At 36.5% G+C, this 15,753-nt stretch overlaps 1 protein-coding gene across 1 annotated transcript in view; it reads right to left on the reverse strand.

The window, feature by feature from the left end:
- LOC122820673 overlaps positions 1-15,753 on the reverse strand; it is a 64,804-nt gene that overhangs the window by 12,121 nt on the left and 36,930 nt on the right. The window contains exons 31-43 of the mRNA XM_044098243.1: positions 15,673-15,728; positions 15,304-15,367; positions 13,345-13,401; positions 10,337-10,435; positions 9,964-9,996; positions 8,774-8,851; positions 8,418-8,450; positions 7,488-7,556; positions 3,125-3,151; positions 2,741-3,001; positions 1,988-2,251; positions 948-1,220; positions 221-451 (exon numbers count right to left, since the gene is read on the reverse strand). Of these exons, the coding sequence (XP_043954178.1) occupies positions 221-451; positions 948-1,220; positions 1,988-2,251; positions 2,741-3,001; positions 3,125-3,151; positions 7,488-7,556; positions 8,418-8,450; positions 8,774-8,851; positions 9,964-9,996; positions 10,337-10,435; positions 13,345-13,401; positions 15,304-15,367; positions 15,673-15,728 (1,545 nt within the window). The remainder of the gene's footprint in view (positions 1-220; positions 452-947; positions 1,221-1,987; positions 2,252-2,740; positions 3,002-3,124; positions 3,152-7,487; positions 7,557-8,417; positions 8,451-8,773; positions 8,852-9,963; positions 9,997-10,336; positions 10,436-13,344; positions 13,402-15,303; positions 15,368-15,672; positions 15,729-15,753) is intronic.

Consider the following 15,753-nt stretch of genomic DNA (forward strand, 5'->3'; position numbering starts at 1 on the left):
GAGTTTCAAACATTTGAACAGCAGTTCATCAATAAAATATTATGTTTATGTTAATAATTGCATTTTAATCAAATAGAGGAATATTCTGATGATTTGGGTAAATGTGTTTTTATTTAAGTAACTAAATGTGTTAAAGAGCAGCTGCTGTTTTATGTTAATTTGTTTAATACATTTTAATGCTGCTTGCTTGATTATTGTAGGTCATAAGTTAATAACTCACAGATAGTTAATGTGATGACATCACTCCACTGCGTTAAGAGATAGTCACTTGTTCCTTTGCAGCTGTAATTTCCAATGTCAGCTATGATTATTTTGGATGTTTGATAATAATTCAAATTGTTTTTTCTCCATTCATACGTCCAATAAGATCCTTCCTGGATTCGACACTCCAGATTGACTTTATCTTCTTTCAGAGACGAACCAGGATTCAGGACCACAGTCGGTTTAGAAACTGTTCACATAAAGAAACATCAAGTTAGGAAATTAAAAGAAACAAAATGAACCTGAACATATAAAATGATATAAAGAAGCAAATATTTACTCTGTGCAAGAGACAAAATATTTATTGTAAAGTAAATCATTTGTTAAACTGTGTAAATCAGAAACTTAACTGAAAATGTTAACAGCACAAATACATCAAAACCAAACTGAAGATATATTTAACATAAAAATAGAAAAAACTTTTTGTAGTTTGATCAACATATTTTACAACAGGATGTTGTTAATTCTAAATATCTGAGATCAGATTAAATTCTTTATAACATCTGATTACTTTAGTCGTTTCAGTGGAAATAAAAAAGTGAAATTTTGAAACTGTAAATATTTCTCTGTCCTGTAGATTAATCATTATTCTATTTTAATAATTACATTTCCTGAAAAACTAGGAAACAAATTTGAGTTTCAAAGATCAGGTGTTGTTATGATGACGACCTGATAACTAAACTCACCAGTTTTCTGAATGGTGACCTCTTCACTGGATTCTGATTCAAAAAATCGATCTCCTCTTTTTCCTCTGCAGCTGTACTTTCCTCCCTCTGAGACTCTGAAGGATCCATCTGGTTCTGTGTTTCCAGAGGATCCAACTGCAGAATAATCTTGTCCATATTTGTACCAGAAGAACTTCCAGCCAGTAGATCCTTCAACAGAGCAGGTCAGAGTAACACTGCCCCCTGCTGGTATGATTCTTGTCTCTGCCTTCAGGGTGGCTTTGGGTTTATCAGCTGTAGAGTTTGAAAATCAGAACAATATTTAAAAATATTAGAATATGAATTATTTATTATTTCTGGAATAATTTTGTTCTAATAAAAATATCTACACCAAAATTTAACATTTACTTTTTCAAACAGAGAAATATAAACTCTGCAGGAGCCAAACAAACTAGATTTTCCATCATGTTTCTTATCAACAAGAGCTGGAGGAAATTTAATTGTTGCATTAATCATTTTGGTGAAATTCCACATCTGACCTGACAATTCAAACTCAAGTCCAGTTAGATTATTTCAGCAACAACACACACAGGTTGGTTGGACCTTATTTAACACAGTTTATACAAAAAGTCTGAGTCTAATGTCTAATGTAGCCAAGATGTTCTTTACTAATATGAATCCATCAATCAATCAATGAATTGTGAAAACCAAGATTTGACAAACAAACCTCCGTATTTAAATGATCCACAGCTCCAAGGCAGAACAGTAAAAATGTTGTTACATTAGTAAATATTTTTATAAAATATTTTACTCTAAAAATTTAGCATCTGCGTCACTAAACCTTTAATCTCTAAATAATCCAGTTCCTCTTTAAGCTTCCTGTTTATGATACTTTATGATGGAAAATGTTTTTTCTTCTTTATATAACTTTTACAAAAGTGACACTTTAGCCTGCAGTCAGTTGTTTCTGTGAAATTGAGTTATTATTGAGTTCTGTTTATTTTATGAAGATCAAGGAACTAAAGAAACTTTCAGGATAAATGGAGGTCAGTCTGACTCACATGACACTGTCAGTCTGATGGTTTCACTCCATCCTGTAAACTCGTAGCCTCTTCTACCCATACATTTGTATTCTCCACTGTGAGACTCAGTAGCTGAGATGATCATGAATTCACTGGATGATGGAGAGTTTTTATTGGTTGTTCTCCATTCATACATCCACTCAGTTCCTCCATCATCCTGGATCTCACATCTCAGAGTGACTTTCTCTCCGCTGTAGATCTGAGACCAGTTGGGTTGTGAAGTGACTGAAACTGTGTTGGAAACTACAGCAAGAAACATGATTAGAAGAACAAAGAGTCTGAAACTAAACAATTAATCAGACAGTGTAACATCTATAATAATAATGTCACTCTAAGATTTTTTTCCTCTGATGTGTCATTTAACATATCATAAATGTCATTAAAATGTATCAATAAAATGTCATTAAAATGTCTTGTAAGAATGTAAATCTCAATGTGAACCACAACATCTCACAAAAAACATAAATAAATGTAAATATAGAGTTAATTAGATTTTTTCCTCATATTTCTGCACATTTTGTCAGTAAAAACATCAACAAAACGATTCAATTGAGCTGATTGAATATTAATAATTGAACAAATTATGAATCTTAACTCATATTTACATTTAGAACAAGATATTATCTCTCTATATGTGACAGAGTAACAAACCTATTTTAGTGTTCATTTCAAAATGAATTTTTTGTCAGAAATTAAACAATGTTTCCTTCCAAAATAAATTTATAAACTCACCTGTCTTATTAACAGTGACTTTATCACTCTTAAATGTCACAAAGTTTCCTTCGGTTTTAAATCCTCTGCAGGTGTAAATTCCTCCTTCTGTGATCCTGAAAACTCCATCTGATCGAGGAGAAACTTTGGTCTGAGAGGTGGATGAAGATCCTTTGTAGAACTCAAATGTTAAATCATCAGGTTTGTCCACAGAACAGGTTAATGTCACACTGCCCCCTGGTGGTATGGTTGTGTTGTCTGCAGTCAGAATTGCCTTTATTTCTGCAGGTCAGAAAACAACAACAGTCATCATTGCATACATTAGGAGTTATTTGTAACAATGTGAATTCTTTCTCATCAAATCCTAAATGAGACTTCAACATGTTAGGTTATTAATGTACTTACTTTCTGTTGGTCTGGTTCTTATATCTGCTTCAGAGTTGCCAGATTATAGAAACATAAAACAAATGTCGTCAGTGATTTTCTGAGCATATGAATCAAAAATAAAACCCATTATAAATATACTCTTATAAATCACAGAAGAACAGTCAGTCGTTTACCACCGTGAATGTTATCTGAAAACTGCTCAGAATTTGCAAAACAAATGTTCCTTTGGACTTTCAAGGTGTCATAGTATCTTAAATTTTTAATTTAAACTTTTCATTGAAAACTGTTTGACATCTTACAAACATAAAATCTCTCGGCGATAACAAAAGATTTTGGAGTAAACCACACATCTGTCAATACAAAGAAGGTTTGAGGATTTACATCAAAAACACAAATGATGTAACCAACGGAGTAACTTTGTGTTGCAAGTTGGTGGAAACGAAGAGGAGTCTGGGGCTTGTCAGATTAATAGTACTTTTGAAAATAATCTTTTAGGAGTTATTCAACATACTATGAAATACAAATATGCTAAACAAACATGATCTTATTAATCCATAAAATGTATTTCACTTGGTGATGGAAGTGTTGACAAATTCACTTTTCAGTCATTTTCTAATTTATGTATTTGCTGAATGTTTGCCTACAGTTGAAAACAGTTTCACAATTCAGAAATATTTTTTGAGAAGAATTATCACATAGTTGCCTTTTATTGTCTGATTTTATCAAGTGCTAAAAACATCAACAACATGAGATTCTGTAACAATCAAAATGTTATTAAACATTTCAAAATCAGAATAAGCAACTTCTGTGTAAAACAAATGAATCAAACTTTGTATTTTTCAATGATGTGATTCTGACTCCACAGCTTCCCTCAGTAGGTTGGCTAAACCTCTTTGTCCTGCTGACTCACACATAGCAGATCAGATATGATGTGTCATTAATAGGCAAATATTAAAGACGCAAAACCTGTTTTGGGTTTGGTTGGGGAAGTTGGTGAGTAAAGTGACCATCAATATTACTGGATTCTATAAAATGTGGCTACACCAGGGGAAGGCTGCAGGACCTGATGGCATCACACCACGGATCCTGAAGACCTGCTCCGGCCAGCTGTCCCCTGCACTGGCACACATGTTCAACCTGAGCTTGAGATTGGAGAGTCCTGCTGCGGTGGAAGACATCACATGTGGTTCCTGTTCCCAAGAAGCCAAGGCCATTCGACCCAGAGGACTACAGACCAGTTGCTCTCACATCTCATGTGATGAAGGTCATGGAGAGACTGGTCCTGGCCCAGCTGAGGCCTCGGGTGAGGACGTTTCTAGACCCCATGCAATTTGCCTACCAGCCCCACTTAGGAGTTGACGATGCCGTCATCTTCCTGCTGCAACGAGCCCTTTCGCACCTGGATGGTGGAGGAGACACTGTGAGAATCACATTATTTGATTTCTCCAGTGCCTTCAACACCATCCAGTCCCTGCTACTGGGTGAGAAGCTGCGGGGGATGGGTGTCAACGACTCGGTGATCTCCTGGGTTACTGACTACTTGACAGGCAGGCCACAGTTTGTCCGTCTGGGCAGTGTCCTATCTGATGGGGTAATCAGTGACGTAGGAGCTCCACAGGGAACTGTGCTTTCTCCCTTTCTCTCATCTTGTACACCACTGATTTCCAGTACAACTCTGAGTCATGTCACCTACAGAAGTTCTCTGATGACTCAGCTGTTGTCGGGTGAGGAGGAGAGGAGGGGGAGTACAGGACACTGGTGGACAACTTTGTGGAGTGGTCTGAGCAGAATCACCTGAGGCTCAACATTAGTAAGACCAGAGAGATGGTGATTGACTTCAGAAGGAAGAAGAGACCTTCACGGCCACTGAAGATCAAAGGGGAAGTGGTGGAGGAGGTGGAGGACTACAAATACCTGGGAGTTGTAATCGGCAACAAACTGGACTGGGCATCTAACACTGACGTTGTGTGCAAGAAGGGGATGAGCAGACTCTATTTTCTAAGGAAGCTGAGATCCTTCAATGTGTGCAGCAAGATGTTGGAGACCTTCTACCACAGTGTTGTTGCCGGTGCCATCTTCTTTGCTGCTGTGTGTTGGGGAAGCAGCATCAGAGCCAGCGACTCTATTAGACTGGACAGAATCATCAGGAAAGGGACTAAGGCTGGAGTCCCTGGAAACTGTGGTGGAGAGGAAGACACTGAAGAAGGTTCTGTCTATCATGGACAATAAACAGCACCCTCTCCACCACATAGTGGACAGACAGAGGAGCACCTTCTCACATAGACTGCTCCAGCTCCGCTGTCATAGGGACAGATACAGGAAATCCTTCCTGCCACATGCCATCTCACTGTACAATAAAAGCTAAATCATTGTTCTGCACTAATCAGCCCAATTTTGCACAACTGCACTGTGGCACACTTGCTGTACATATATTACATATACATATCTGCATTTTTTAATCTCTGTAAGGACTGCTCTTAAGTTGCATTTTATATTTTACAGCACTTTACAATTTGTAGCATTTTATATTTTATATTTATTTTATTTTATCCACAACTAGTTGTTGCTGTCTTGTCTTTATGCTGCAACTGCGAAGTAATTTCCCTGCTGGGATGAATAAAGTACTTCTATTCTATTCTATTCTAATTATCACTAGAATAGAATTAGTTCTGATTATCATTTTACAAACAAATTATGCAATTTGTCCAGGAGAAAAATGTAGAAAAACAGGTAATTGTATTTTTTTTTTCTCAGTCAGTCAGCTTAAGGTCATGCAATCTCGTTGCCATGGCAACCAGTAAACAACAGCCCCGGGAGGGAATAGCAAAGATTAGTTCAAGTGAATCAGGAATTAACATTAAAAACCACAAAAATATTTCCCCCACAAAAAAGGATGTACAAATATCTAACAGGACATTCTGTCCATTGCAGATTTATGTTTTTGAATTTTCATTTTGCATCATTAGAAAGTGATGCCTGAACATTAGTGGTGGTTGATTAGCTAATTGCACTTCTGATTCTCTGTCAGAAAATCTATGTGGGTCACCTTATTTCTGCATTAATTGAACCGAATTACTCCAACCTGCGCAGCAACAGTTCATGTTAAGGTGACAAGAGTTAAGCTAGCATAACTAACCTACTCTCCACTTTGTAATTAAAGCTTTTTACTGACCCGTGAAACATCTTCCCTTTGGATCTTATTATCTTGCTATCAAAGTGTTGACAATTAATATCAAAACTTTGCGTCCCCTACTCAGATTCTTTGCTTGATTGTGTCATTTCCCTGACCACCGATATTCCTGACTCAATGCAAAGCAATGGCACATGTGGCGCACAGTAAGTGACGTAATGTCCAATCCATAGATCCCTGAGCGGACTTGCCATGGACCTTACCAAGCTCCAACAACAACCGACCCACGTGACCACAAGTCTCACAAACAAACCCTCGTGGGGTGTTGTTTCTTTGTAAAAAGGACTCGATTAATTGACTAGCTGTACTTGGTGCTAGAGTGGCTAACACGTGTAACAGTTTAGTCCAAAGTCTTTTCTGCTAAAATAAAATCTTTAGTGTGTGTGAGATACAGTACACATTGCATATTGATTTGTTTAGCTAACGTAAGACTGTGTAGCAGACAGGCTTCAAAGTGTAGAAGTTGTATCAGTGCTGCCATTATGCTGTACTTAGCTAACGAGAAGCATGTGTTTGTAAGACGGCCACCCACGTGACCACGTAGAATGAGCATCAGCCAATGAAGAGCGGCTCCTGTGGTAAAGTCCATTTACGTTTTACAAAGGAATTTTAAAAAGCATTACCTAGCTGTTAATGCTTTGAATACAACGTGCAGCTGCTACCGAATATAGATGCAGGTACATAAAGAAAAAAAGGTGCAGGATATACGTATTACAGGGACTGTCCCCGTCATGCCAGAGTTGGTGGGGACACGTTCACACCAGTCCTTCAGGAAGTTATGCCTAGTGTTGTAACTAATGCTTGTTAATTATTGGTTTTGGATATGCAGTGGATTCTTTACAGGTTCTATGAGCCTGACCAGATAGAGAAAAATAGTTAAATAAAAACAATTCTATTTTCACTAAAGGACTTATAAATGCGACTATTATTCATATGACACACACACATATATATATATATAAGAGAAGTCACCAGTCTGTCAAAGGGCAACACCAAGGTACAAACGATCATACACACACTTAACCTAACATGCCAGTGTTTGGACCGAGTTCCCAGAGAGAACCGACACAGGAGAACATGCATTCAGAAAGACTCCATTTCTATCCACGGCCACACAGCGCAGCAAACACAAGGAGCAAATTAAATTGCTGAATGAATGCAAACAAACAAACAAAAAAAATAAATTCTCACCTGCAGGAGATTTGTTGGTGTCTGAATCAGTGACGTCGACAGACTGTGTTGTTTGTTTGATGTGATCTTCTAGCATGATATGAAAGGAAAACCATGATACGTTTACATTTTTGAACATAAACACATTGGTGAGCCCAACATATCAGAGTTTATTAATCCATTACTTCAATTTAAGACTACCTTCTCATTTTTTTTCCTGAAATTCTGCTTTTTAGTTTTGTCTTCATTTGTGTTGCTAAGCCCTAGCTCCGACGGGCAGCAATGGAATAACTTTACACAAGATAATGTCACATTATGTTAAACTCCTGTTCCATCTTGTGAATATTTTCTGAAAATTAATGTACAAGTTCTGCTACAGTTGGTGTATTCCTTATTTCTCCATAAATTAGCCATGTTTCATGCTCTACTACTGACAAAAAATTAATTCTGACTATGAAGGTAAATCTTTTGTTCAGATTTAAAACCACATTTCATTTCCAAACAAAGATGCTAAAATCATAACTTAGTGGAAACCAACAGGACTTTTTCAGCCTTTTGTACTTCTCTGATAAATCTACTTTGTTTTGTCTGAAATTATAAATTGACTCTCCAGGTCAGTCTTGAGAATCAGCAAATAGACACAAAGAGGAACAAGTTGTTCTGTGCAACTATAGATTCCAAAACTAGTTTTCTTTTTTGTCCAGCTTCCTCTCAACTACTGTGTATTATAACATGTCAATATAATATATTCCAGTAATACAAGAGCAAATGGTCACTCAAATAGGGACCATTTGCTCTAAAAATAAGAGTTGTGATACTGAAGTGCCAATTACTTCAATGTTTGTTCCTATACTGCACCATTAGGCTCAATTTCTGTACAAAACAAAGGTAAATGCATTGGAAAAACACCATATTTCTTCCTTTAAATTAACTCCAAAACAACTTACTTACCATCAACACGTCCATGAAGCAGAGAACTGAGCACTGCAATAAAGATCAAGGTTTGTTAGACATTATCCAGCTGGTTAAGAATAAAAATCACAATGTTATTTTATTGACTTTAGATAAAGATTAAGATAAAAATGACTTTAAAAATAATAAACAAAGACATAGATATCACATTATGTCTAAAGTTTGTCAAAACTGAGAAAAAAGCTGCTTGAATTGCAATGCTGATTACAAAATGAGGAAAAAGACTCAAGTGTTCTTGTTTCAACACTGTCAGATCTTAACAGAGATACACGGCCACGTTATCATGAAGAAATATTTTCCTTAAACTCTGAGCAGAAAGTCAGTGATGTACTTACAGAAAAAGCCCAGCATGCAGAGCAGAGCGGGTTTCATCCTGGCATCCAGAACAGCTACACAGCTCAACTGAAAGGCTTCTGCTTGGTTTGAAGTGTGATAGTTTAAAAGGAGAAGTTAAGTCTAAAATAAATATGACATCAATAAGTTTCGTGCGTCTTCTTCTTACAATCCCCTCTCTCTGTTTCCTTCCCTTTCACACTAACTTCACTCCATAGTAGCCACTGATACTGCAGCACTTGATGATGGTTTGTGTTTCCCGTCCAATGCAGAGATATTTTAACCTTATGCACAATGTTTTTTTGCAGGCTCGCACAGTAACATCCACAAAAACAAAAAACACTAAACTTGAATGCATGTTGCTATACAGAGCTGCTATACAATAGTTTGTAAAAAACAGTTTGCTGATTTTCATTTTTAAACATTCTCCTGTTTTGATGTGTGAACTTTACACAGAGAGAGAGAAATATTAAAACAATAACTTTGACTTTCTGCCACAGACTGACCTTCATCTGCTGACCACCATCCTGTCTGGTTTTACCCACTTACCTGTTACAGGCTGCAGGTCACCACCACCAGAACAGAACAGCCTCATTATTATACATAACATTTGTTCAATGTGCAAAGAACAGCAGCTAATTGAAGAGATTGCTGTACAGATAACCATGCATGTTTTTGTGTATTTGAGGAAGTTGTGCATCTGTACATCATACAGAAACACTCTTGTGTAAGACTTAAACTCAGGGCCCTTTTGCTGCCCAGCAACAATTATAAGAACGATAGTGGAACATGCATCTCACAGAGCATCACAGTGGGAGCTTAGCAGCAACTTTCTAAACACATTTTGTGTGTGTGTGTTTGCATGTGTAGGGAGGGAAGTGAACATGAAGTGTTAAAATGGTGATCATATCAGATAATCAGTTGTACATGTTTCCTGGAACAAGATCTGTGAATAAATGATGGTTAACATGTAAAATTATGTGTTAAAACGCCATTGGAGATTTAAGACATGAGGTGCAAAGGATTATGGGATGAGTCGGGTACTTGAATGTTGAAAGTTGTTCCGTGTAAACATAGATTCTAAAATTAGTTTTTTTTTTATTCAGCTCAATTTATGCACAAAACAAAGGTAAATGCATTGGAAAAACACCATATTTCTTCCTTTAAATTAACTCCAAAACAACTTACTTACCATCAGCACGTCCATGAAGCAGAGAACTGAGCACTGCAATAAAGATCAAGGTTTGTTAGACATTATCCAGCTGGTTAAGAATAAAAATCACAATGTTATTTTATTTTAGAAGAATATTAAAATAAAGCTAATTGCTTAAAAATAATATACAAAGGCATAAATATCACATTGTATCTAATAATTCATATTGGTTGTTTTTTTTGTCAAAACTGAGACAAAAGCTGCTTGAATTGCAATGCTGATTACAAAATGAGGAAAAAGACTCAAGTGTTCTTGTTTCAACACTGTCAGATCTTAACAGAGATACACGGCCACGTTATCATGAAGAAATACTTTCCTTAAACTCTGAGCAGAAAGTCAGTGATGTACTTACAGAAAAAGCCCAGCATGCAGAGCAGAGCGGGTTTCATCCTGGTGTCCAGAATGGCTGCACAGCTCAACTGAAAGGCTTCTGCTTGGTTTGAATTGTGTTCTTATAAAATGAGAAGTTAAGTCTAAAATAAATATGACATCAATAAGTTTTGTGCGTCTTCTTCTTACAATCCCTTCTCTGTTTCCTTCCCTTTCACACTAACTTCACTCCATAGTAGCCACTGATACTGCAGCACTTGATGATGGTTTGTGTTTCCCGTCCAATGCAGAGATATTTTAACCTTATGCACAATGTTTTTTTTGCTGGCTCGCACAGTAACATCCACATAAACAAAAAACACTAAACTTGAATGCATGTTGCTATACAGAGCTGCTATATAATAGTTTGCAAAAAACAGTTGGGTGATTCTCATTTTTAAACATTCTCCTGTTTTGATGTGTGAACTTTACACAGAGAGAGAGAAATATTAAAACAATAACTTTGACTTTCAGCCACAGACTGACCTTCATCTGCTGACCACCATCCTGTCTGGTTTTACCCACTTACCTGTTACAGGCTGCAGGTCACCACCACCAGAACAGAACAGCCTCATTATTATACATAACATTTGCTCAATGTGCAAAGAACAGCAGCTAATTGAAGAGATTGCTGTACAGATAACCATCCATGTTTTTGTGTATTTGAGGAAGTTGTGCATCTGTACATCATACAGAAACACTCTTGAGTAAGACTTAAACTCAGGGCCCTTTTGCTGCCCAGCAACAATTATAAGAACGATAGTGGGACATGCATCTCACAGAGCATCACAGTGGGAGCTTAGCAGCAACTTTCTAAACACATTTTGTGTGTGTGTGTTTGCATGTGTAGGGAGGGAAGTGAACATGAAGTGTTAAAATGGTGATCATATCAGATAATCAGTTGTACATGTTTCCTGGAACAAGATCTGTGAATAAAAGATGGTTAACATGTAAAACTATGTGTTAAAACGCCATTGGAGCTTTAAGACATGAGGTGCAAAGGATTATGGGATGAATTGGGTATTTGAATGTCTTTAGGTGTCATCCTGGGTCAAGAAAAAAAGAGCATGCTAATTTGTGTCACTCACAATATAAATTAAACAAAATAGCATGCAGCTCTTAATGTGTCAGCTAAAGGTAAATGAACATTTTATAAAATATATTGACTTTATGTTCAGACTTTATGTTCCGATCACCATAGTGCTCATAGTGTGTTTTTAGTGCTCATTTTATCAATTATAATCACAAACGTTAAAGAGTTACAGGGAAATGTAGACGGCACAATGACCCACGTTGAGCCTAGGAAAGATTATTCATCATCAGTAGCATTTTCAATGGACCACATATTTTGTGTGTGTAATATTGCATATTAGTCTCCTAAAAAATACAAAAAAAGATGTAAAAAATTCCCACTATAAGACTAAAGTATCACATGACAATAAAGCAGAGGCTGCATATAGAACCTTCTATAGTGGACAGTTAGAATGAAGTAGTTTGTTTTAGGTTGTAAATCCAAACTGCAGTTCATACTGTTGACCACAAGATGGCACCAAAGAGGACCGTGTAGAAAAGCTTTGAGTAGTAAAACATGATTTTAAAACCAGTAAGCTTCATTTGACCATCACTACTGATGTCATCCTTCGCCTTGCTCAGTTTTTGTCATCAGTCTGACAGATCTTGTTACCATGGCAACCTTCTCTGTCCCGTGTATGTCCACACTGGTCTTGTTTGTGTTTATGTTCCAGAAATAATCTGGTCATGTCTTAAGAGTTCATCTTTAGTTAAATATGGCCCAAAGTTTTAAAACAGTTCATCTAAATTTCAGAATCAAAATCTTGTAATTTTGCTATTGATGCCCAACGTGTGTAAAAGAGCACATGAACAAATTATTGAAAGTTCATGTCACACATACTCTTCATTAGCACAGCTCCACACAGAGGCTAATAGGTTGAACTGCTTTTCATAAAATAAATTGACATTTCTAAAGTAGTTAGTGACTTTATATTTTGTTTTTTCCTGCTGGCTGCTTAAATACAGCTTTGTAACAAACTCACTTGTTATATTTCCTTTTTCTACTTAAAGAGACAAAGTAACAAGAATGAATTTATGCAACATTTTCAGATTGGTGCATAATCTGAAAATTATGCAATGTTCTTTTGTGAAGCGAGATCTTCACTAAAAAGCTAAACTCTTAATATAGTGGAAAGTGTGACTGTTTTTATTGTGAGACATTTCTATCTATATGTTATGTGTGTAGCTCTATGAGAAGTATGAGTTGGAAGTTGTTTAGCTTTAGGGTTTCACAACAGAAAAGGATAAGTTGACTTAAAAGAAATTTGACTTCATAATTTATTGCCTTGAAATTGGGGCTTTAAAAACTCCTGCTCTTTCTGAAACTTTGTCTTCAGGAAGTCGTCATTACATCGCTCCTCTATTAACCTTTTAAAGTTTTTACCAGCGTTGCACTGAGAAGTAGCTTGCATAATGCAGCAGCACATCTATACTGGATGTTTGCTAATTGCTGCTGGCTAGTGTGAAAGAGCTGAATGGAGTAATGAAGGGAGAGGGAAGCTCTGAAACTTGGACACTGCAGCTAAGAGGAGGAGCTTCATCCTAAAGGTGGCGCTAGCTCCACCCAGACCCTTTTGCACAGCTGAATGGTTGCCATGGAAGATTAAAGGATTTCTCAAACATGCGTGAAAGAATCAAAATAACACTCCAGTTATGTTTTGGAGAGGTGAATAACATTATCACATGACGTAAATTTCAAAAGAGTCAATATTACATTATACTGTCCTTCATGTGACATTCTGATTGAGAACAGGCAGTTTTCAGGTCTGGGTGTATCTAAACAAAATCAACTAAGGTGTGATAAACCACAATTGTGTTTTTTTTTCTTTTCCCTTATCTGCTTGTTGTTATCAAACAGTTAAATCAGAGAAACGTGCAAAATAATAGTAAACGAGGAAGGGATCAAACACTTTTTCACACCACTGCGTTTCGTCTGTCGTGGTTCACCTGCCGTCCACTCTCCACCATCATTCAATCCTGGAAACAACACAGAATACACAATCACCAGCTGATCAGCTTCACCATCCAGAGCCGTAAGAAACACTGATCATCTTCCTCACATGCAATCTATATCAACAATTGACTCAGCTTTCTTCATGGTGTGGCCCTGGCTTGATGCTCCCACTGACGGCCGTTCATTTTCCTGAACAATTACTAGGCTGGGTAAACAGTTTCATCTTCCCTTTCTGATTGTCTGTTTGCTAAAAAAAAAACAACAACACCATAATGGCATATTCAACCTGAAGAAACTTTAGGATAGCTTAAGTTTTCTTTTTATTAATGTTTTCTTTCATCAGTGGTCACATTTATAAATAATTGAAAGAACAGGAAGGCTACAATTTAAAAGTTCTTGATTTAACTCAAACTAGTAGTTTCCAGAAATTTGAACTGATAACGCCTTTGTGATTCAAAATATTCTTTGCTGCCACCAAGAGGTGGGAAATAGAAATTACAACATATTTACTGCCCCATCACCACAAACGTTCTGATCAGTAATAGTTCCTTTATCTGTAATAGAAAGATATTGTTGGAAGTTAAATGAGTTTTTGATGTGGTTCTTGCAAACTTGTAGTCAGACATACTCCACATGTTCTGACAGATTTTATTCATTTACGTTATTTTAAAATAAATGTTTCTTACAATGCCGATTACAAAAATGTCCATCTTCCCATTCCAAGTGTTAGTAATTGTCGGTTTGCCGAAAACCCAACACTACACACTATTTACCCTAAAGTGACCCTAGGCTGTCTTAAGAATAGTTTTTGTCACCGGTGGCTACATTAATAAATAATGGAAGAAGAGAAAGGCAGCAGTTTAAAAATATTAACAGAATCAGATCAGCAGCATCTTAAAGCTGAAACACTTCCATTCAGCATGACAAACAATGTGTAGGATTTGTTTCTATTGCATTTCACAGATTTAACAGAAAATATACGTAAATGACAGCTTTTTACAAAAGCAAAAGGAGGCAAATCTGATATTTGTAATATAGTTTTATTCACAGGATTGTAATAAAAGCATACAAAGATATGGGATTACACAAGATAACAGCTTTTATCTGATGCAGTTTCCTGGAGAACAGGGCTGCCCCAAACCTCAATGGGGCCGTAAGCAAAATTTGGTTTTGGAGTCCTGCTTTGTTTCTGCTGATGTGGATTGATCCAATCAATAGTCAGACGATTAGATAATTTGCTCACCTGCTATAAATTTATTAAATCTCTGACTGTGCAATTTAAATTGTATCCTATATGCTAGTTATAGTAAAAGCAACAAAAATGATAGTATGCACTGGACTTAAGATGGAACACAGATATTCATAAAATACTAATAATTCCAAAAGCTAAATATTAAATTTTACGAGGTGAGTCTTTCTCACCTGAGAATGTGGATCGGTACTGGGTTGATTCTGTGCCTTCAAATAATTTTAACAGCTCCTGGAGAACTTTCACATACTTAAGAAGTTGATGTAAAAATAATGTGTGTCTTAGCCACATAAAATATCATGCGCAGCAGCAAGCAATATATCACCAACTACAGCAAAGATTAGCTCATTAATAGATCGATGCAGAAGCCATTTAGTCTGATGTAAAAGCATTTTGCTAGACAAAGTCAAACATTGAGAAGCTTTAATAATTGTTATCAAATGTTAAACACATGTTTATAAGCCAAAAAAATACAACAACTCAGAAATATATAAGGCCAGCAACGACAATAAATTCATTTAAAGTTAAAGCTCAGTTTCACACAAATACGAAGATGCTAGCATAAATGTTTGGCTGTTGAACTGGAACATTCGACGTCGCTTTAAGCTAATTTTCCATTAGTAGCTCCACCAATATTTTTGATAAACATTACATTACCAATAACATAAAAACATACCTCTATCTCGGCTTTTTTCTATTCTTCCTCTTTCTTTTCTTTGTCCCTGAAAGCTAAGTCCTTTCTGCGCCATTGTTTATCTTCAATGCACGTTACACGGCAGCTCATATTACTGGTGAAGCGTGACCCACCGTGGCCAGTAGGAGGCACCCAAGAGCAATTTATTATTATTCTTTGTAGATTATTATGATTATGGTTGTTGTTGTTGTTGTCAAATATGTTATTGTATATATCAAAAGTCACAACTTTATAATAAACTTGTGTATTTTTGTTAATGTAATCACATAGAAATCATTAACAAAATAAAAAATCACTTCCACTTAGAGGGCCCTCTAGCAGCTCCAGGTCCAAAGCAGAAACTCAGTTTGCTTTGCCTTTGTCTTGGGCCAGCCCTGCTGGAAAACGAAACATCACATTGCTCTTTCCTGTCAATTGAGAAATAATTTGAGT

This window comes from Gambusia affinis, linkage group LG18 (assembly GCF_019740435.1).
Source record: "Gambusia affinis linkage group LG18, SWU_Gaff_1.0, whole genome shotgun sequence".
Taxonomy (NCBI): domain Eukaryota; kingdom Metazoa; phylum Chordata; class Actinopteri; order Cyprinodontiformes; family Poeciliidae; genus Gambusia; species Gambusia affinis.